Below are 20,485 nucleotides of genomic sequence, written 5' to 3' on the forward strand. Positions count from 1 at the left end.
AATATACTCTAATGTAATTATGATTTACCTTGCGTGTCCTGCTCTGAAGCATCCTTGTACCAGAGCTGGGTAGTTGTAAGTTGTTCTTATGTCCCTACCAGATTATAAAATCTAATGCATGTAACATGGAACAAGTCTGAAGTGTGTCTTCAAAGGCAATGTAAGCAGGCCTAAAAGACTAATTTTCCCAATTAGAAAATGGAAGTAGTATAGTTCTGTTCAATCCTTAATTTTTATTCTAATACTAAATTTGTTTTTAGGCAGGTGTTGGATGGATGCTTTGGAGCTGGCACTGAAATGTTCAAGTCTGCTTAAACGTACAATGATTAGGGAAGGTAAAGAACACGATTTGAACTCTTCAGCAGACAGTAGTCATGTCTCTTTCTATGGTCTGCTTCGTGCCAACAACATGCACAGTGGAGAAAACCTACCGTAAGTGAATTAATTACTAAACCTGATTGTCTTTTTGGCAGAACCTTGTAGCGATGACTTCTCCACAGGGACATTAAGGCTACAGTTCATTTTGCTCCTGAGTTCTCTTTACATTCCCTCTTTGCACTGTGTTTTATAGTCTGCACATAAAACAAAAATCTTTTTTCAAGCAAAGTGGATCCAGAGGAAAGTTTGGCCCAAGGAACTTGAAGCTGAGTATCACATCAGTAAGCTTTAAGTACTTGGTTAAACTGTTCAAGATAGAAAAAATGAAAATTTTAAGTTGATGTCTCTTGTTAGCTTCACCAGAAGATAAGAAGCTTAGTACATGTGGCACAAGTTGGTAGATGTGAATTAAAGTTGCTGTTCTTAATGGATGAATAGAAATGAATAATCTTCTTTAAATTATTTCAGCATGTCTTATCCTTGAACCATCAGATGGACGTATTCAGTCACCCTATTATTAAATTAAATGCATAAAAGTTAAAATTGTCTGGTATCACCTGGTATCTAACATGTGAGTGCCCTTGACTAACTCCCTGTTTATTTCAATAAATGCTTTCAGCCAGCTTTTGAGAGCATAAGCTTGTGTGGAAATACATTATTAAACAAGTGTAGTGAATGAATGGTGTTTTCAAATGCTTCAGCTGTGTTACCAAAGTGCATTAGAAATTATAACAGATTTAGTCCTTTATTTGAAATAATTGGGTCTGAAGCTTGTGCTATGAACAGTTTCTCTCAGTAGACTTCCACCAATTCAATATACTTTCAGGTGGTCATATATTTATTTCAAATATCTCCCACCTATGAAGACTTTGCTGTCCATCTGTCTTTTCTGAGGGCAGGAATTTTGTACCGCTGTTAAGAGTATGCTCCTGTATTTGAGACAGAGGCCTAAACTGGGAAAATGTAATTCTTTTTGGAATAGATGGTCTGAGAAAAGCACAAAAAAGGCAAACTGTTGCCTCTGGCAACAATTCAAGGCCCTATCCAGATGACCAAGCTTGGCTCAGCTACAGTTTTGCTCCTTCTGTTATCTTGTAGAAACAATATAACTACTGTGTGCAATTCAGCTGGAGATCTGTAGTCTTGAAAAGTAGTTTAATATCAGCTGCTGGCCCTGATTGCAATCACAGCAATTAGCTACAGCTGTTAAGTCTAATTAAGATTAATGCTTTAATTAAGTAGATCTTTTGATATAGCATATTGTAAGATTATTTAGTGTGTTTAACTATCTAAGTGAAAACCTGGCAGGTCTAGCTTTAATGGGGTTGGCAGAAGAGGGAGAAGAAAGGTGATGAAAGCAATTTTAGCTTCCACTGAGAGTGAGTTTTTTAAGTATGTTAATAGCAAGAGGAGGTCCAAGGAAAGCATTGGACCAATATATGTTCAAGATGGTCACCTGAAAAACAGGGATGAAGAAAAAGCAGGCACATTCAATGCTGCTTTTTTTTTTTTTCCCCTCTCAGTCATTAATAATGCTAGTACTGAATTTCCATTTGTGGACACTGAAATTTTAAGAGATCAGTGTATCAGCTGAATATTTTTAAGTCCATGGGGTCTCATGTGATACATCCCAAAGTACTGGAGGAGCTAGTGGATGTTATGGTGGGAAATCTCTCAAGCATCTACCAAGAGTCTTGGGAGTCTGAGGAGGACTCCACTGACTTGAAATTAGCCAACAGTATTCAGATTTACAAGAAAGGCCTGAGGAAAGACTCAGGAATCTACAGACCTGTGAGTCTAACCTCAGTATCTGGAAAAATTATAGAGGTCATACCGTGTGCTGTTGAAAGACATTTAAAGAACAGTGCAATCACCAGGCACAGTCGGCATGGAGAAAGTCATGTTTAACTAATGTGGCATTCTTCTATGATAGGATCACTTGCCTACTGGATGAAAGGAAGGCAGTGGATGTAGTTTTTCTGGATTTTAGTAAGGCTTTTGATACTGTCCCTCACAAGATCATTCTGGACACATTATCCAGCTATGAGAGTCACAATGTGCTGATTGAAGAACTGGGTGAATGGCAGGACTCAAAGGGATGTGGTGAATGGGGCTACATCTGGCTGACAGCTGGTTGCCAGTGGTGTCACTCAGGGCTCAGTCCTAGGGCCTGTTCTGTTGGGTATTTTTATCAGTCATCTGGATGTAGGAATTGAATGCACCATTAGCAGGTTTGCTGATGATACCAAACTGGGAGGTGCTGTTGACTCTCTCAAGGGATGAGAGGCCTTGCAGAGGGATCTGGGTAGATTGGCATGAAATTTAACAGGTCTAAATGTTGGAGCCTGCACCTAGGACAGAGTAACACTGGGCACAAGTATAAATTGGGAGAAGAGTGGCTGGAGACCAGCCCTACTCTCACCACAGCCCTTGGGGTGCTGAGGTGATCGTTGGGCATGAAGTGGGCTTAGGGCCCAGCTGAGGGGCAGTGGAAAAAGGTCTGGGGGTGCTGGCTGAGAGTGGGGTCAACATGGATCAGCAGTGTGCCCTGGCAGCCAAGAGGGCAAACCCCATCCTGGGGTGCATCAAACCCAGATAACCTGCTGGTCAAAAGAGATGACTATGCCCCTGTATTCAGTGTTCATGTAGCCTCATCTTGAGTGCTGCGTGCACTTCTGGACACCACAATTTAAGAAGGATATGAAGGTTCTTGACTGTCCTGAGGAGGCAGCAAAGCTGGTGAAAGAGCTGGAAGGCATGTCCTGTGAGGAGCGACTGAGAACTTCCAGTGTGTCTAGTTTGGAGAAAAGGAGGCTGAGGGACAACCTGATTGCTCTCTTACAGCTTCCTGAGGAGGGGAGGTGGAAAGGGAGCTGCTGAACTCTTCTCCCTGGTATCCAAGGGTAGGAAGCATGGAAATGGTTTAAAACTGCATCAGGAGAGTTTTAGGCTGGACATTAGGGAGTATTTCTTTACTGAGAGGACAGTCAGACACTGGAACAGGCTTCCTAGAGAGGTGGTTGATGCCCCAGGCTTATGAGTGTTTAAAAGTCATTTAGACAATGCCTTTAATACCGTGCTTCAACTGTTGGTCAGGCAGTTGGACCTGAACACTTGCAGGTCCCTTCCAGTGTAACTGTTCTAAACTTGGTATGTTTGACAGTTCAGTGAGAAGAGGACATCGTATATGTTTCCAGCAAAGCTAGTTTGACACTGCTGCCAGATGAGGCTCGATATTGGCAATTTTAGTATATATTTTATTAAGATCCTGGTTTGGAAACAATGAAATGATTGTGTAAAGTTGAAGATTCATTTAGCCTTTTTTTTTTTTAATAGGCTAAATGACAGTGAAGTTGAAAGGCATCACTTTAAAGATCAAGATACGTACTCTGACAAATCTGATAAAGAAAATGACCATGACCACGAGGAGTCTGATAATGAAGGATTGGGGAAAAGCGAAGAAAGCGACAGCGACACATCAGAGCGACAGGATGATTCTTTCGTTGATCCAGAACCAATTGATATCAAGGAAACTACTTACTTAGAACAGAGTCATGAAGAACTTGGGGAGGTATAAGTGCTGTTGATGTAGTGAGCAAGCAGCTTCTCCAAATAGAAAGCTGGTATTTTAGGGGTCAGACTACACTTGAAAGCTGACTTGTGGGATTGGCTTTCCATATTTTCAGTAATAATGAGTGGAAGAGGTTCTGTTCACCCACTCTGCTTTGCCACTCTTGTGCTAATGTATGAGATTTTAACACAGATAATGAAATTATCTGGAATATTGCTTAGACAGAAGGTGCTGTTTGAAAGGGCCACCTGCAGCAGAAGTTGACCATGACTACTTGTTTTGTTGTTATTTCTATTTGATTTTTATTAACTTAGTCCTGGTTTTTCTTCAAGTAAAAATCTTCAAGTTGAAGGTTTGAATGCAAACTGACACTTCTTTTTTCTACTGCAAGCAAGGAGTTAAGCAGCTGTGGGATGTGCAGAATTTAGTGGAAAGCTTGCTGCGTTCCTGATGTCACCTTGCATTCTAATGATACCCCAGATACCATTCCACTTCTGCAGGTTGTTTTATGTATCTACACAGGCAAATATGACAGGGATTTGTAAACCAAAAAGCTTAGTAACAGAAACAGAGATAAGCTTTCTTCTCAAATTTCTCCCTTCTCCTCAAGTGCTAACTATGAGATTTTTTTCATACCTATGGAATTTGCATACTTTATGCTTTAGTGCTTTCTATTGTTGAGTCTAGACAAAGCAATATTTTAGGGAAGCTGAGGACTTTAGGATGACAACAAGCTCTTGAATATGCATTTTAGAACTGTTCTGAAAAGGTGTTTTTGCTTGCTTTTCCTACAACCATTGCTTTTGATTTCAGAAACTGTAAGGAAGAATATCTTCCCTCAGACAGAAGCATATTGGAGTGTGGCTGCTGATTTTGCTCATTTACCCTTAAGTCATATGTTTGTTTTTTTAAGAAAAACCACTGATACTGCTGACTGGTCAAGGCAGTGAAAAGCATAAATGTGTCAACTTTCATGGTTGGAAAAAGCTGGTAGAATGAACAGCCCTTTGGTCTATAAGTCATGCACTGAGAACAGAGTAATGCACTTGATGCCTAGGAAAGGAAGGACTAAGGAAGGTTTTCTGAGCAATATTCTACCTCAAGATTTTCTTGTCTAGGGCTGATGCAAACAAACAGTTTTTAATGCTGAATAGTATATTTATCATACTTCATTAAATATGTATCATAAGTGTATTTATAGAAACCTGATCTTTCTTCCATAGTTACTTCAGCATCTCTGAGTGGTTTGTTTTAAGTATCCATTTTCCATTCTCACTGCAACCATAGAAAATGTTGACCTGTCTTCTGGAGGATTATTTTCTTTCTCGTTTCTGTAAGCGGTTTTTGGTTCATCCTAGGCAGGAGAGGCTGCTCAGACAGAAGTAGTGTCAGAAGAAAATAAAAGTTTGATCTGGACACTATTAAAGCAAGTCCGGCCAGGAATGGATTTGTCCAAGGTTGTACTGCCTACATTTATCTTGGAACCTCGCTCTTTCCTGGACAAGCTGTCTGATTACTACTATCATGCAGACTTTTTGTCTGAGTAAGTAAATTCTATCTCTGGTTTTCATTCTTTCCATTTTTTTTTTTAATTAAAATAGGGCAACAGTGTCAGATATCCTTGTTTTCTGAAAGCTAACTGCCTAAGAACTCATATAGAACATCTTGAAGGCTGGCCCCTCTTAGTAATTTAATAGCAATCATGTTGCAGTTTAGCTTCTGAAGACTGGTTAGAAGACTTCTCAAAATTAGTTTAATTATTTTTTCCTCAAAGACGCATATTTAAAATGGTAATCCAGTACCAGTTAAACTTTTAATACAGTGTTAAGTTCTGTCCAGATTTATAGTTGCCTGCTCAAATGTAGCTAATAAATTAAAGACTGTAAATTGAAATATTATTCAACTCAGAGCTCTGCACATGAGTGGGCTGGTTCTCTGGAATAGTATCTTATAAATGGAAGGCTTTAGTGGAGGTGGAGCAGAATTTATTGTTACAAAGAACAGACTCAAATATGCAAATACGATTTCTGATTTTTTTGTTTGATTTCAGTTTTCTGAAAATTACTTGAAAACTTTAAATTTGGGTGAGATTAGGCTGAAAGTTTTACAGTAGTGCAAATCACAAACCTGTTGTTTTAGTCAGCTCATGGATTCAAGATATGTCATAACAATTGATAGTGTGTTATAGCTGAGACAATGCTGATTGTATTGTCTCAATAAGCTGACAGTCTGTGTGTTCTGTTTCACAGAGCTGCTCTTGAAGAGAATGCTTACAACCGCATGAAAAAAGTAGTGAAGTGGTATTTGTCAGGATTCTACAAAAAGCCAAAGGTGTACTTCCACGTGTTATTTTGTTGTTAGTCATTGTGTCTATTTTGAGGGCTTAGGATTGTGCTGGAGTAAATTTTTCCTTTTAAATTACATCGTTATGCATTTTTTAAAAAAGCAAGGTTAAGTGTTTAGGTTTTATTTCTTACACAAATAGATCATGGAACTTTCTAGTCCCTTGCCATGCTTAAAATAGACTCTATTCAATTTCTTTTGTCCCTCGGAGTAGAAGTTGAGCTAAATATTTTTTGATAAAGTTAAGGCAGTTCTATATTTATCATTCTTCAATGATAACGTTCTGCAATTGGAGGACTAATGTTTCCACTACTTCATTTAGCTTTTCACTAAATACTCTTTATAGTCATGTTGGTGGGAAACAGTATTGAAAGTAAGTACTTACTACCTAACTTCAGACAAAAGCTCTGTAATAATTCTACCAAAAAAAAATTTATATTCTGTGTGTCCTTACATGTAGCCTGGAATAGTTTTCTGGATATACTAAATGTATGACAATTTCCTTAGAATGAAGAGCAGAGTAACTGAGCACAATACTGAAATGATGAAATAAAATACTATATACTTTAGCACATATATCATGTACTTGAGCATATATATTATTATTATTTTTGTGTGTGTCTTATCTTCAGTGACAGACTGTGGCTTGTGTACATGCATAGTGTGGTTACTCTCTATTTCTTTTTAGGGACTAAAAAAGCCGTACAATCCTATACTTGGAGAGACTTTCCGCTGCATGTGGATTCATCCAAGGACAAATAGCAAGACTTTTTATATTGCAGAACAGGTAGATGCAATGACTGGAACAAATATTTTTAAGAAAAATAAATGTGTTGTATATTTGTGCTAGCAAAATGACATGATAGTTTCAGAAAAGGTATTTAAATGTATGAATAGTATCCTAAAAGCTCTCCTGGTGATCATAGTTTTCTTACAGATGTCTCCTTTAAGTGTCCCTTCCTAGAGAGACAGAGAGAAAAAGGTGTTTACAGCATTTCTGTTCCCTCTTAGTCCACGGAAAGTCAGATGCTAATTTTCTTAACTCTTGAAATGCAGTAGGTATTTGCTTGATCTTTGTCTCTAAAGATTATAGCCACATTTCACATAAATTAACTGTATTACAATATGTGCAGCCTGAAGTTTACATTCTGTCATTATTAGCTCAAGTTTTATACTATATTGCATGTTCTTGGTTTTCTTTTTTTCCTCTTTTTTTTTTTTTTTTCAAATATGTGTTTTTTTTCAACAGGTATCACATCACCCTCCAATATCTGCCTTCTATGTTAGCAACCGCAAAGATGGTTTTTGCCTTAGTGGTAGCATTCTGGCCAAATCAAAGTTCTATGGTAAATAATGAGGTTTTTTTGGTTGTACTTTTATTGAGGAATGTAAAATAGGTGCACTTGAGCTGTGTTTTGTGGGTGAAAGAAGGCTGTTAGAATAATCAGTGTTTGACTGTTGTATTATCCTTTCTAATTTCTATTTTTGGAGTATTTTAATTTTTAATTGGAGACACTGTATTATAGTGGCTTCACTAGACAGAAGAGATTGCAATGCTAAATATACTGATGTTCTTAATTTTATTGCTCAGTTATTAGGAAATATTGGCTGTTGTCTTTCAGGGTGAGAAACATGATATTCTGTTTTTGAATTTCAGGGAATTCATTATCTGCCATACTAGATGGAGAAGGACGGCTAACATTTTTAAATAGGGGAGAAGATTATGTAATGACAATGCCATATGCTCATTGCAAAGGTAGTGGGGTTTTTTCATTCTCTAGGTGGTAAAGTTTTGAGAACAGAAGTTTGTTATTCTAAATAATTCTTTATTCTAAATAACATACTGTGTTGGATTCAAGCTTGTCATCTGAGAAGAGTGTTCTGAACATTGGCAACATTGGTGGATCTAGGCTTCTGCATATTTTATAAGGAGAAAAATACATCTGTTGTTTAAGCCATGTTTTATTTTTTGGCACAGAAAATGATTTTTTTTTCATAAATAGTAAGAAATAGTAAAAGCATATATATATATGTAGCTGTCACTACATGATACTAATTTACTGTTTGAGTTGCCTTTTTGTTAGAACGATTTTGAGCTTTTCCAATATTTTCCTTTTGTAAACATAGAAGGCAGTGTAGTATCTACACTACACTTTGTGATTCAAGTGTAAATCACGAACATTTGTCTTTATGGGAAACCAGTCAGTGGTTTGTAAAGCTTTCTGGAAGGTCAGTAGTGGTGCAAAATACATTGTAGAATTGCTTATTTTTAAGGTGAAACTTATTCAGGATTGTCTACCCATATATTCCAAAATTCTCATTCAGAATAGCTAGAATTCTCTTTCAGAAGGCCGACTATAAAGGTAGCAAATATAATACTTTCTTGAGGTGTATGAAGATCAATTAGCAGAATTAGATAATTTGATATGAGCTTAGTAGGCTTTTCTTTTTCCATTGTTTTTTAAAGTTTTTAATATTTTGTTCAATTTTTTTATGGCTTTGGTGACTAAAATAATACTAAACAATTAAACCAGATAACATCTATTCATACATTCAAGTCAAACAGGAAGAAGGAGGACTAGTGTGACTAGTAAAGCTGATAGAGAGGGAGAAAGGTAGAAGAATATGCAGGGAAGGAGAATGTGCACGGTGAAACAAAGGTATTTGCACATCCATCCACTGTATGTAAAATATATTCAGTATTTCAAGCACTGGATTGCAAGGCAAAGACATGAGAAGGAAAGTATGCTCAGCATTGTCAATCTTGTACTTCCAGAAGTCTTTAGGGAAGGTGATCAGTGTTGTTTTATATTGGTTGTCCATGATTGCCTTCACCTGTGGTCTGATTGTACATACTGCTTCTGTTTGAGGGAAGTTTTTCTTTGTTCTTTTTGTTGTAGGTTATTTTCTTGTCTTAACCTCAGAAGCTTCCCTTCTCCAGTCATTTCCAATAAGACTAAACATCACCCTTGCTAGAGCCAGCAGCGTACGCTGCCAAAGATATGTCTTCATAAACTGTTTTTCCTGCTTATCTGTAATTCACTTAGATCTTTTTGTTTCTGTTTGGGTTATCTTATTTGGCAGAAAGATCATGATTATCGTTAGGAAAGGTCATCTGAAAATACAACTTTTCCTCTGGCACAAGCATGTTTACTCTAGGAATTGTACCCACGTAGCTTATGTTTTTTGTTTTGTTCTGTTAAAAATACTTGTTTTACCTTTTTTTTTCTCTTGCAGGAATTCTTTATGGCACAATGACCTTAGAGCTTGGAGGAACAGTCAACATCACCTGTGAGAAAACTGGCTACAGTGCAACAATTGAATTCAAACTCAAGGTTAGTAAGTGCTGCTAGAGGGCACAAAAAGGAGAATGAACATAATGATACTTGAAAAAAAATCATTAGGTGACTCCTTAGATATGGTCTGATTTAGTATGGAATTATCTTTCAGAAAATAGAGGAATCTTTGTTTTAACTGCTACATTTCCATATGTCTGAATCTAGCAAATTGTGATGTTTTTATGTTTTTATTTTTTTAATAAAAGGAGTTGTCATTCTTTTCTTAATGTATTCTTCTGAATCCAAAGGTTTTGACTGAAATTTACAGTGCTCTATACAAGTCTGGTGATAACAGATGCAAACATATAGTTAGTTGTATGACTCTTAAGAACAGCTCTAATGGGGAAAAAGCAGTGGTCTGTCTCATCTTCAGCAGTGGCAACAGTGTGTGTCTAGGAAAGTGTAGGAACAGGGGGAAGTGTTCAGTGATCTGATCAGTGTTTCAGGCATTTTGTGTGTTGTTGTTAATACACCTTGGTAGTTTTTATTTCTCTGAAAAAGTTCAGGGTCTTTTTAAACTCCTAGAGAGCCCATGGAGGAGAACTCACACCTATGTTCCCCTCTTTAATCCTGGGTACATTTAAGTTGCTCACAACACCTCCAATAAAAATGAGTCCAAGGCTAACAGCTGGCTAAGATTTATGTCAGCCTAATGCCCAGTGCTAAGCAACAGTTTACATGGACTATTTTTGGCAGCTGAGCATAATGTAGGAGCATCTCTCCATTCACATAAGCTAAACAAAGGTTTCTAAACTACTTCTAGTACTACTTCTACTAATACTACTACTTTCTACTTCTGAAAAATACATTTGCCATCTTTGAGGCAGAAACTGATTTAAAGCTGAATAAACAGTTGCCAACAAGTGTGCACGTGGAGAGGGAAATTGTATGTGATTGAAATTAGAGGGGAAACATAAAAGGTGAGAGGCTGTGTTAACTTTGCCTTGTTAATTTTGCCTTGTCAGTCCACAGCATACATATGCAGTCTGTCAAAAGGCCAAAGAAAATCCTGGTGGTTGTGTTTGTGCAAGAGTTAATCTCGTAACAAATGGTCCTTGGCAAATTGGTGAAATTACCATAGCAAATGACTGTCCCCTTCGGGATGTTATTGTGTCTCTGTTTTCTGCATTATTTACTGTTTTCTTTACACATTTCTTAGACAATACTTTTGCTCATCAAATCTCTTGAAATATAGCCTGAAGAAACTACTTACTGTGGTTTTAGACTTCTTTTGGGAATTAAATCGGAAGAAATAATACTAAAAGCCATCAGGGCTGTTTACAGCACATTTCATAAATGCACTTTTTTCCGTAACACTAAACATAGAAACAAAAATAATAGATTATCAAAATAAACATGAAACCATTTATTTTTATTTTGCAGCCTTTTTTGGGTAACAACGACAGTGTTAACCAAATATCAGGGAAAATTAAGCTTGGCAAAGAAGTTTTGGCTCTTTTAGAGGGTCACTGGGTAAGTAGTGAGTGATGGTTTTTTTAAATTCTGGCTGACAGTTGAGACAGGTGAAAATAGCACTTAGTTACAAAAAAGACTCAAGTTTAAAAAAAAAAAAGAGTTAAGTACTGCTTTTATAGAAAGTATTCAAGAAGGTATAGAATCAACATAGTGCTATTTGTAGCTGTTAGAAAATTGAGAAGTTGTGCATGTTTGAATAGTTAATGAAGAAAGTAAAATGTTTCTTCACAATGAAACTAGTGAACTGTTTTGGTATATGCGTTCGTACTATGAAGAATTGTTATGGCACCAACGTGAAATATTTAAGCCTGTTCCAGTTCTTGTGAGGTGACATGGCCTCGCTGGTTTTTGAACATGGTATGATTCTATTGTTCCAAGTTAGAACCTACTACAAAAGGGAGAAATAGAATTTTAAACTTAGCATATCTAAATATCCTTAACTGCATGCATTCAAAAGAAAATAAATTCTCATTCTCATTACAAAAAAAAGGCTTATTTCTCCCTTTTTTGTAATTTTGTAATTACCTTATGATTACAGTTGAGGTAACCATATCTGTTACAGGACAGTGAAGTTACTATTACTGACAAGAAGACAGGTGTTTCAGAGACATTCTGGAACCCAACATCTGATATCAAGCAGCGCAGATTACCTAGATACACAGTGAAGTTTGAAGAGCAAGATGACTTTGAGTCAGAGAAGTAAGTTCACTTTAGAACCATGTATTTATTTTGACAAAATAAAACTCATTATCTTCTCCAAATTATAAGCAAATTATAATTTCTTTTCCATGTTTAATGATACTGGCCTGTAAAACAAGTAACACTGTTAATAAGATCATTATTTATAAACTTCACAATCATGGAAAGTCATGGTAGAAATGTAGATAAACATTACAAATGGTAATGTTCTGTTTGGAGGGTGGTCTATTTACTTAGCCTATAATTGAGGAAATAGTTTGCAATTATTTTGTCAACCAGATTCTGTGTATTGTTCATTTGTCAGGCTTTGGCAACAAGTGACAAGAGCAATAAATAATAAAGACCAAACAGAAGCTACTCAGGAGAAATATGTTCTGGAAGAAGCTCAAAGAAAGAGTGCCAAAGAGAGAAAACTTAAGGGTGAAGAGTGGACATGCAAGCTGTTTGATCAGGATTCAGTCACGGGAGAATGGCACTACAAATACGCTGAGTGAGTCTTGAAGTGCTTGTAGCAAAAACTGCTTGTTAAGTGCTTGAGGTGATGTTGCTGAGACTCTTCCTGTGGCTTTAGGAGCAAAAGTACTGAGACATACAGCTTATGTATAGTGACAAATCTATACTATGTTCTAGACTTTCTTGGGCATGGCACCTTGGGGTTTATTGTGCTCCCTTTTTCCCCCCTACACTGACCAAAGCAGCTATAGAGATTTTCCATACCAGCTGGAAATCAGAAAATCAAGTGTCTGAAAATCAGAGAAGCCTGTGCTTAGTTGATTTGAGCTGTTTAATTTGTTATGTATTAGAGTAACTCTGAGAATAACAGGTTTACAGCAATGCTTAATGCTGGGACCAGGTGGCTCTGCCTGGCTGTCGAATATGCCCAGCATACATGTGATTGTGTGAATCTCTGTGATGATCTGGATCAGAAGATGAAGATGTAGCTGTCTCCCTGACTGCTGGGATGCATTCTGTGTTCTCACCAATGTCACTAAAGTCAGCTTGGAGCTGAGGCCTTTACTAGTGATGGTTTTCATAGAACACCCACATTCTACTGATTGTTTTTCAGTACCCAGCATCGTTCTGTATTGTAGAGACTGTAAAAGTAAAATATCCAAGGATGATACACGCCGAGTTGAGTAACTCTGACGCCAGGGATGATGGAAGTATATTCCTGTGGCTAAACCTGGGAGGCCTTCTCCTTTCTGTAGAAGAAAGGCAAATATTGGGGCAGTGGCCTAAGTATATGTATAGAGAAGACTACAAGAATCCTGAGTACTCTTCATGTCTCCAAGAAATTTGCAACTTAGAGGTTTCCTGGAACCAAGCAGAGAACCTGTGTATTTAGCAACTCTCAGTAAATTTCTTTTCCTGAATTTCCTTGGTTTCCTTTTAAGTTTGTGCAGACTCTTACCACTGAAAACATCCAGCAGCAGGGAAATTCCCTAACTAGATTAAATGCTCTGTGACACATCCTCTCTTGGTTTGAACCCCCTAGTGCTGTTGATGCCTCTTCCTGTTAGGACAGTCCAGCTGAATTGACTGCCCATACTCTCGAACGCTGTGTAAAACCATTAGGAAAAGTACTGTACTTCAAATCTGTTCAGACTATCCCCTGCAGCTTTAATACCTATCTTGCTAATCTGCCTTATTTCTTGTGTCCTTGAGGCCTTGTGGTTCAAGGATGTGCCATGGAAGTTTTACTATGTGCTAGAAAGCAGCCTGCACTGTCAGCATTCCTTTGGAAGAAGCTTCTGTCTCCTTTAAGCGTATAATGCTGGCTAACCACCTGGTCCATGTAGAGAGCAGTCTTTTATGCTCACTGTGAAAGATATGGTCAGTGAGCTGTGGCATTTGTTAAGGTATCTGGATTATAGATTTAGGCATCTGGATTACAAATACAGAAGAGAGCAATGCGTAGTTCTTAACCCAGTTACCTCAGATGGCATTTAATTCAAGTCAGGTTAAGCTAAGATGTTAAGTGCAGGACTGTGTTCACCACACATGAAACATCTACAAACTATTAAAAGGCATACAGAAGCACATGGAAGGAAATCCATGCTTAATCTACTCTCCCTAAAGCTGCATATCAGAACGACCCTGATGCAGCTCACTTGCAGTTTCCTGAAACAGTCCACAGCTGTAATCAGTGGGGCCATTGGTCTTTGCCTTTGGCTACTTGTTACTCTCCACTGAGCTATTGGTCTTACGCTTTTTTTTTTTAAGTTCTGTATCAGGCTATACTTGGAAAAGCATTCTTAAAAAATCAGAACAAGAAAACTGTGCATAGCTCATTAGTGTCTCATGAAGTCAGTCTTGATTACTATTAGCTCCCTTTGGGATGAAAGCAGGTTTGAGGTAACTGATTCTTAACCTCTTCTTCCTAGGCATCTTTTAAAAGAAAAAAAAATTGCAACAAAAAGTGGCCAAAAACTAAAATAATTTTTAATTTCCCCTAATTTCCCTGTAGTTCTAAAATAATAACTGTATCTTAAGCAGGAAATCTCTCCATGTTTGACAAATACATATCACTGGCCAAATAAATTCATCATGATATTGTTGGTTAATACAATAGCTTGTACTCTTACCAGCTGGCTGAGGATTTGACCTGGATGTGAACTTTATTTTTTGTCTCTCTTGGCCCTTTAGGTTAGGACTGGGCTATAAGTGGAAATCAGATCGCTTATTATATAGGGAGAGCTTTAGCCTCTTCATACTGAGTAGTTACTGAGCAAGGAAATATTTAAATCGCTGTAGTGTTAATAATATTTCCTTTTTCTAGTACCAGACCATGGGACCCTTTGAATGATATGATCCAGTTTGAAAAAGATGGCACAATCCAAACAAAAGTTCGACATCGGACACCAATGGTATGTTCCAGTTCTGATAGCACATGCAGCAAGATCCAGGGACTTGCATATATTATGCATTATCTGTATAAAGGTCATCAAAGCACTGGGATTGATGGGAAATGCTGTTATCCAACAAAAATGTTGTTTACCCAGTCCATAGTCTTTCACTTGTGTGTTGCATTCTAAGCAGTAAAGGTGAACTTGAATGGATGGGAATATAAAATATGCAAACTTGAACTCAGCAGTTTAATGTGTATTATCCTATAAATGGTAAGATGCACAAACTTTAGGCTGCTTATGCCTCAAAAATTTTAACTTGGACTTCTATTGAATATTATTCTTTTAACTGTAACTGTTAGAATGTCCTGCTTTGCTACAGTTCTGGTTCTCTGGAAATAACACGTAGGTTTATCAATTTTAGGTTACTGTTCCAAAAATTAAACGAAAGCCAGCCAGTCAGAAGAAAGGAGAGTGTGGTTTCTCATCCCCGGAGCCTGATAACCAGGATTCCTCTGGGAGTGAAGGTATGAAAAGATACATTTGCATTCAGAAATAATAAATTTATTTGACAGCTAAAGAGCTCAGAGGCACACATACTCTTCTTATCTCAGTGACTGTATTATGTTTTATATCACGTTGGATACGATGTGAAGCACGTTCTGGAAAACAAAAGGAGCAGGACAGCTCATGGTTTTAATTGCAAACTTTCCTGTCCTTTTAAATGCAGTATAGGCAGGCTTAAATGCTGCACATATTTAATACCTGGGGGAAAAAAATGGTGTTTGTAAAATCTTTTCTTTCTTAAAACAAGATGAATTGTTTTAATTTGTAGATTAGTATGTGGCTAGGGGGCAGATTTTTGTTGTTGATAATGCTTGCAAAAATTAAACAACATTGTGAGTTTAAGATATTTCAAGCGCCAAAATTGCTGTCCTTCTGTGCTATAGGTCACTCCGAAATAAAGGTTTCAGTAGAAAATAATTAAAAAACTTTCTCCTCATTTTTGCAACTGGTTTAGTTAGTCATTTGTACTTTATTCCTTTTGTGGCTGAAGTCACTTCAATTACATCTGGCTTTTCTATCCTTCAAGCACAACTTCTGAAGCATAATACAAGAATAAGGAAAAAAGGGGCAGACCTTGGTGAACTGCAGAGTGCCATTGAATCTATAAAGGAAACACAAGAAGACATTAAGAGGTAGTACTAATCAAAATGCTTGAAAATTGTTTAGAGAATAGTAATTCCATAGCTTTTTTTTTTTCCCATTTTCTGCTTTAGAGCCTTGCTGTCTTTATTCTTCTTCACAACTATTGATTGCTCATTGACATTTTATAGTTTTCCTCAAAAGCTCCCTTCGACAGGGAGCCTTAACATAGTAGAAAATGCCAAATTGTCTAGTTTGTAATTTACAGGATATTGTTTTCTGTCTTACAGGGACATTATGGCTCTACGAAATAGAGTCTCTTCTAATTCACCACCCGTGGACTACCATTTCCTGCAGTTTAAGCACTATGTCTTCATTTTCCTCTTGGTTCTACTACAGCTTGTCATTAATTTCTTGTTCAAATAGGAAGTGTGAACAAGGGCCTTCTCAAACTGGAACGATCAAACTGTTACTGGGGACCATATTTTAAACTGGACTTTTAATGATGCAATATTATCTAAAAGAACCGTGTAGCAACAACTCACAGAACTTTGCGTCAGCGTTCATGGTTCAGAATCATACTCCTGTCTACCCAGTTGAAGTAAGAATTGTGTAAGTGCCAGTACACTCTTGCTCCTGGTGTGTGCCTCTGTCTCGTAGTCATACGACATCAGCCTTGCGTTTATATTACATCATACACTGTACTGATCAATCTTCACCACAGAATAGATGAAGTTAAAAACTCAGAGGTCAGACCTTGTAGGTAGGATGTGATTACTATTATGGTAGAATGATAAACAAACATACTTCATTACATATAAACTTATCATTTTTATAAAAAAGGAACTTTTGAAGTAGCCAACAGCTTTTGTAAATGGCGTTGGGAGTTTGGAAGTAAGCTTTTGCTTAAGGTCAAACATACATTATTATACAAAAAATCATGAGCGTTAGGAACTGGCAAGTAAAAAGCTGAAGTCTTTGGGAAATCTGCAACATAATGTCCTTGATTTGTTTTGGAAGTATGAAGTTTTTATCCTGAATCACTATAGGCTTGTAAGCCAGCTGTTTTATAGTTTTAAAACTTCAGATTCTTCATAAAAACATTCCTGCATCTACTGTACAGAGCACATTTTTAACAGTACAGCACCCAGGAAGGTACTGTCTTGGTCTACTCTCTCTCATGAACTGCAAATGTCAAGAATTTCTGGTATGTTTGTAAGTCTTGATAAATCTACAGCTTTGACTTTAGATTTGTGTATGGCCATGTCAGGGTAAGACTGCTGATGCCAGAATTCTTGGTTATTTTTGAAACAAAATGTGAAGACGAAGAGGTGTGTTTAGTGTGTAGCTTGAGCTGAACCTCCCAAAAGGCAGACAGTGTAGAACAGGATTCGTGTACTGTAATGAGTTCACTTGCAAATGAAAACGTGTGTTTACAAGGGGAAAGTTCAGAAATTTTGCAGTGGCTAACACCACATATATCAAAACAAATGAGAGGGAAACCCTAAGTATTTGTGAGGAAGGAAATCCCTCCTTACTGCAAGTATATACTACCTACCAGAATACATGAATACACCTACTTAGTATGCTGTAGCCATACAAATTAATATGAAGATTAAATTTCAATTCAGAAGCAGGGTTTTTTATTTGAAGAAATATATGCATGTGTAGAATTTGTAAAATTTCAGCAAAAAAATTTAGTGCTGGTGTTTATCTGGTGAGTTCCTTGTGCCAGTCAAGCGTACCAAGTCAAGAAGAGGCTGTAGTATTGTAAAGATACTCTCAGTTACCCAGATGAGACAACAGGAAGATAAGCGGCACAATGTGAAGTGCAGTCAAGTTCATTTTCAGGGGATCCTCTCAGGAATCAAATCCATCCTGGGCAGTGGAACAGTTCAAAGGGCATGTTTGGCTTTTTGGCATGGCCAGGTTATCCCTCGGCCTTGGGGTAGCCTTCTTGACTCACCAGGTGATCTGCCTTTCTGTTCTGCATCAGTCTCACTAGTATTTAGTGAAAATACTGTTTACTCTTTTATCTGTCTAGCTTATATATTTCTGTGGCTGACAGCTTCACACACCTCCCCTTCTTTTTTACCTTTCCCCTTCTTTGAGCCTTAGCTATGTAAAAGTTTATTGTGTAAGCACTCAACTTCAGCATATTGCTTACAGCTTCACATTAGCATGGTTTGGTCTTGAATAATTTTTCTGGAATGTGGTACCTTAAGCAGGTCTTGCATTTATGGGCAAGACCAAAGTCCCTTTGTAAACAAAAAATTACAAATGCCTAAGTCTCTAAGTGGAAACTGAAGTTGTTAGCCATGTATAAAATAGCATTAAGAAAGCAGAATATTACAGCTTTCACTTAATGTTCTCAGCCTGGAATTTGGCCATTCGTTATTGCATTCAGATGTCAAAGCTTCACCTGTCTTAAGATCCAGTTCGAGCCTTTAAACATATTCTGTACATGAGAAGAATCCACTAAATGAGATTTGGGCCATGACTTCAATCCCCTGAAATAATACTCTGCTAAATTTGTGGTGCTGAAACTCTTGACCGATAGTTATAAGTTTCTATTTTCCTTGTAAATAGAAATGTCCTTCTGCCTTTTCATGTTCATTTTTTAATCACTTCTGTTCAAGAGCAGTAGGTAACACAGTTTGCATGTATTTGTACATGGACTGCGTGGTAGTAACTGGATTTGACCCAGCAAGCTGGCTGGCAGCTTGGTGTTGGACAATGTCAGACTCCATATCTGAAATTCATACTCAGCTCAAGATAAGTAAAGCACTTGAACAGAGCAAGACAAAATCCCTATGCTTATTTTCCTCTTCAACTTATTTTTTAGAGTTGAATTCTGTTTGTAAAAGTGGTTTTAGGGATGATCTGAAAAGGTAAAGGATATGTGATGAAACTTTTTGAAAAGTAAAATTGCAGACTTCTTGAGTGTATGATTAGATAAATTCTGAAAAGTACAGTGAAAACGTAGTAATTCCTATTCTGATGGGTTTTGTATGATGTTCCCTTATTTGAATAGAACAAAGAAACTTCTTGAATTTTTACAGTACAGCTGGTCACAGGCATGTATGGAGCCTTTTCTTTAGTGTATCACCATTGTCCTGTTTAACCATGATGTATGATCTTGACTCTCCTGCCTGCTTGAGTTCTGCTCATAGTTATAAAAATGGATTGTACAGTTTGCAGATGTTGGAGAGCTGTGGCCTCCTACTAGTTTTTGAAGTTTAAAACAGCACTTCACATTTGATTTACAAATCTTGTTTTGTTTGGGTTTTCCTCTCTTGTACAGGAAATATTTTCAGAATTTGCTGCCATGTGGTTTTGTTGGGTTTGTTTTCAAATGCACTCTATGCCTTTAATTTGCCATTTAGGTACAGATTGCCTAGTTGGGTACAGATGACCTAAGCTAAGAAAAAGTAAATATGCCATGTGAAATGCAAAAAGTATCATTTTCAGCAGTAGATGATGTTTCTTGCGTTTCACATGTTGATTCCTTTTAAATAGTTGACATTACATGAGAGTATATAGCCTGGTTGTCATGTCATGTCATGTTTGGTTTGGTTTGGTTTGGTTGTTGTTTGCTGCTCTCCTGTGCCTTTGGCATTTTTTTTTTTTTTTTTGTTGGACTAGTGTTTATGAAATAGACTTGGGATTCAGTGTTTCCTATAGTTTCTTAAATGCTGTTACTTTTGGTTATTACCACTGTTTGTGTAAATAACGTATAACAAGAATTCTGTACATCTGTAAGTTTTAATTATTTTTATTTCAAGAGTATCCTCAAATCACAGAAAATTTAGCAGATATTCAAGTATTGTTAACAGTGCCTTCTTGATGGGTTTCTTGCTGTTCCGAGACTTGTAAAGATTTGTCAAATTTGTGCCATATGTAACATCTGACCATTTGTTAGGGCTTTTGTGGTTGTGAACTGATTTTCCTGCTTAGTCAGACTCTGGGAGGGGAAAAAAAACCTCTTAAAGCATTACGTTACTCTCTCTTTCTGGCTGGTGAGCCAAAAGTGGAGGATTTTGGGTGTTTACAGTGAAGCTGCACTACTTTGTAGTAATACAGAAATAGCCATAACGAAGTAAGAACTTCACGGAGACATTATCTGGGCCTTTTCTTTTAACTTTTTCTCCTTTCTGCCCTGCCCCGCTCTGCCAAGCGGGAAAATCAGCCCTCAGGACACAGCGCCCGCCTCCCCCGTCCCCGCGTCCCGCGCAGTCCGTCATTCGGGATCACCGCTCTCTGTGAGGGATCTGAACTGTAATAGGGCGGCGGAATCCGCCGTCGCCGCCTCCAATAAAGATGTGTCGCAGCTCGGCTCAGCCTCTCGGCTCTGTGCGCCGGTCCCCGGGCCGGACCGATTCCCGCTCCCGCTCTCCCCGTCCCCCTGGGCCGCCCCTCGGCCCTTGCCCAGGCGCGGCCGTGACGCGCGGCAGGCGGAAGGGGCGGTGCGATGGCGGCGGCGATGGCGGAGCCCGTGCGGGAGCTGCCGCGGCTGTGGCAGGAGGCGGCAGCGCTGGCGGGGGCGGTGCGCGGCGCGCTGGGGCCGCGGGGCGGGCGGGCGCTGCTGCTGCAGCCCACAGGCGAGGCGGTGCCGACGCGGGACGGGCGGCGGCTGCTGGAGGCGCTGAGGCTGGAGCCGCCTGCGGCCAGGTACCGCGGCGGGGGGG

At 38.2% G+C, this 20,485-nt stretch overlaps 2 protein-coding genes across 5 annotated transcripts in view; both read left to right on the forward strand.

The window, feature by feature from the left end:
- OSBPL8 (oxysterol binding protein like 8) overlaps positions 1-20,132 on the forward strand; it is an 88,641-nt gene extending 68,509 nt beyond the window's left edge. For all 4 annotated transcript variants that reach the window (XM_027654306.1, XM_027654315.1, XM_027654324.1 and 1 more), the window contains 15 exons: positions 261-432; positions 3,715-3,949; positions 5,308-5,492; positions 6,199-6,280; positions 6,981-7,079; positions 7,542-7,638; positions 7,950-8,048; positions 9,530-9,627; positions 11,014-11,103; positions 11,669-11,805; positions 12,110-12,295; positions 14,585-14,672; positions 15,076-15,178; positions 15,745-15,850; positions 16,088-20,132. In XM_027654306.1, the coding sequence (XP_027510107.1) occupies positions 261-432; positions 3,715-3,949; positions 5,308-5,492; positions 6,199-6,280; positions 6,981-7,079; positions 7,542-7,638; positions 7,950-8,048; positions 9,530-9,627; positions 11,014-11,103; positions 11,669-11,805; positions 12,110-12,295; positions 14,585-14,672; positions 15,076-15,178; positions 15,745-15,850; positions 16,088-16,223 (1,913 nt within the window). In that variant the 3' untranslated portion in view covers positions 16,224-20,132. The remainder of the gene's footprint in view (positions 1-260; positions 433-3,714; positions 3,950-5,307; positions 5,493-6,198; positions 6,281-6,980; positions 7,080-7,541; positions 7,639-7,949; positions 8,049-9,529; positions 9,628-11,013; positions 11,104-11,668; positions 11,806-12,109; positions 12,296-14,584; positions 14,673-15,075; positions 15,179-15,744; positions 15,851-16,087) is intronic.
- A 57-nt stretch (positions 20,133-20,189) lies between these two features.
- Positions 20,190-20,485, forward strand: part of BBS10 (Bardet-Biedl syndrome 10) — a 7,260-nt gene continuing 6,964 nt past the window's right edge. Inside the window, exon 1 of the mRNA XM_027653793.1 lies at positions 20,190-20,478. Within this exon, the coding sequence (XP_027509594.1) occupies positions 20,269-20,478 (210 nt within the window). The 5' untranslated portion in view covers positions 20,190-20,268. The remainder of the gene's footprint in view (positions 20,479-20,485) is intronic.

The sequence above is a fragment of the Corapipo altera genome, unplaced genomic scaffold, assembly GCF_003945725.1.
Source record: "Corapipo altera isolate COAL_440 unplaced genomic scaffold, ASM394572v1 1, whole genome shotgun sequence".
Taxonomy (NCBI): domain Eukaryota; kingdom Metazoa; phylum Chordata; class Aves; order Passeriformes; family Pipridae; genus Corapipo; species Corapipo altera.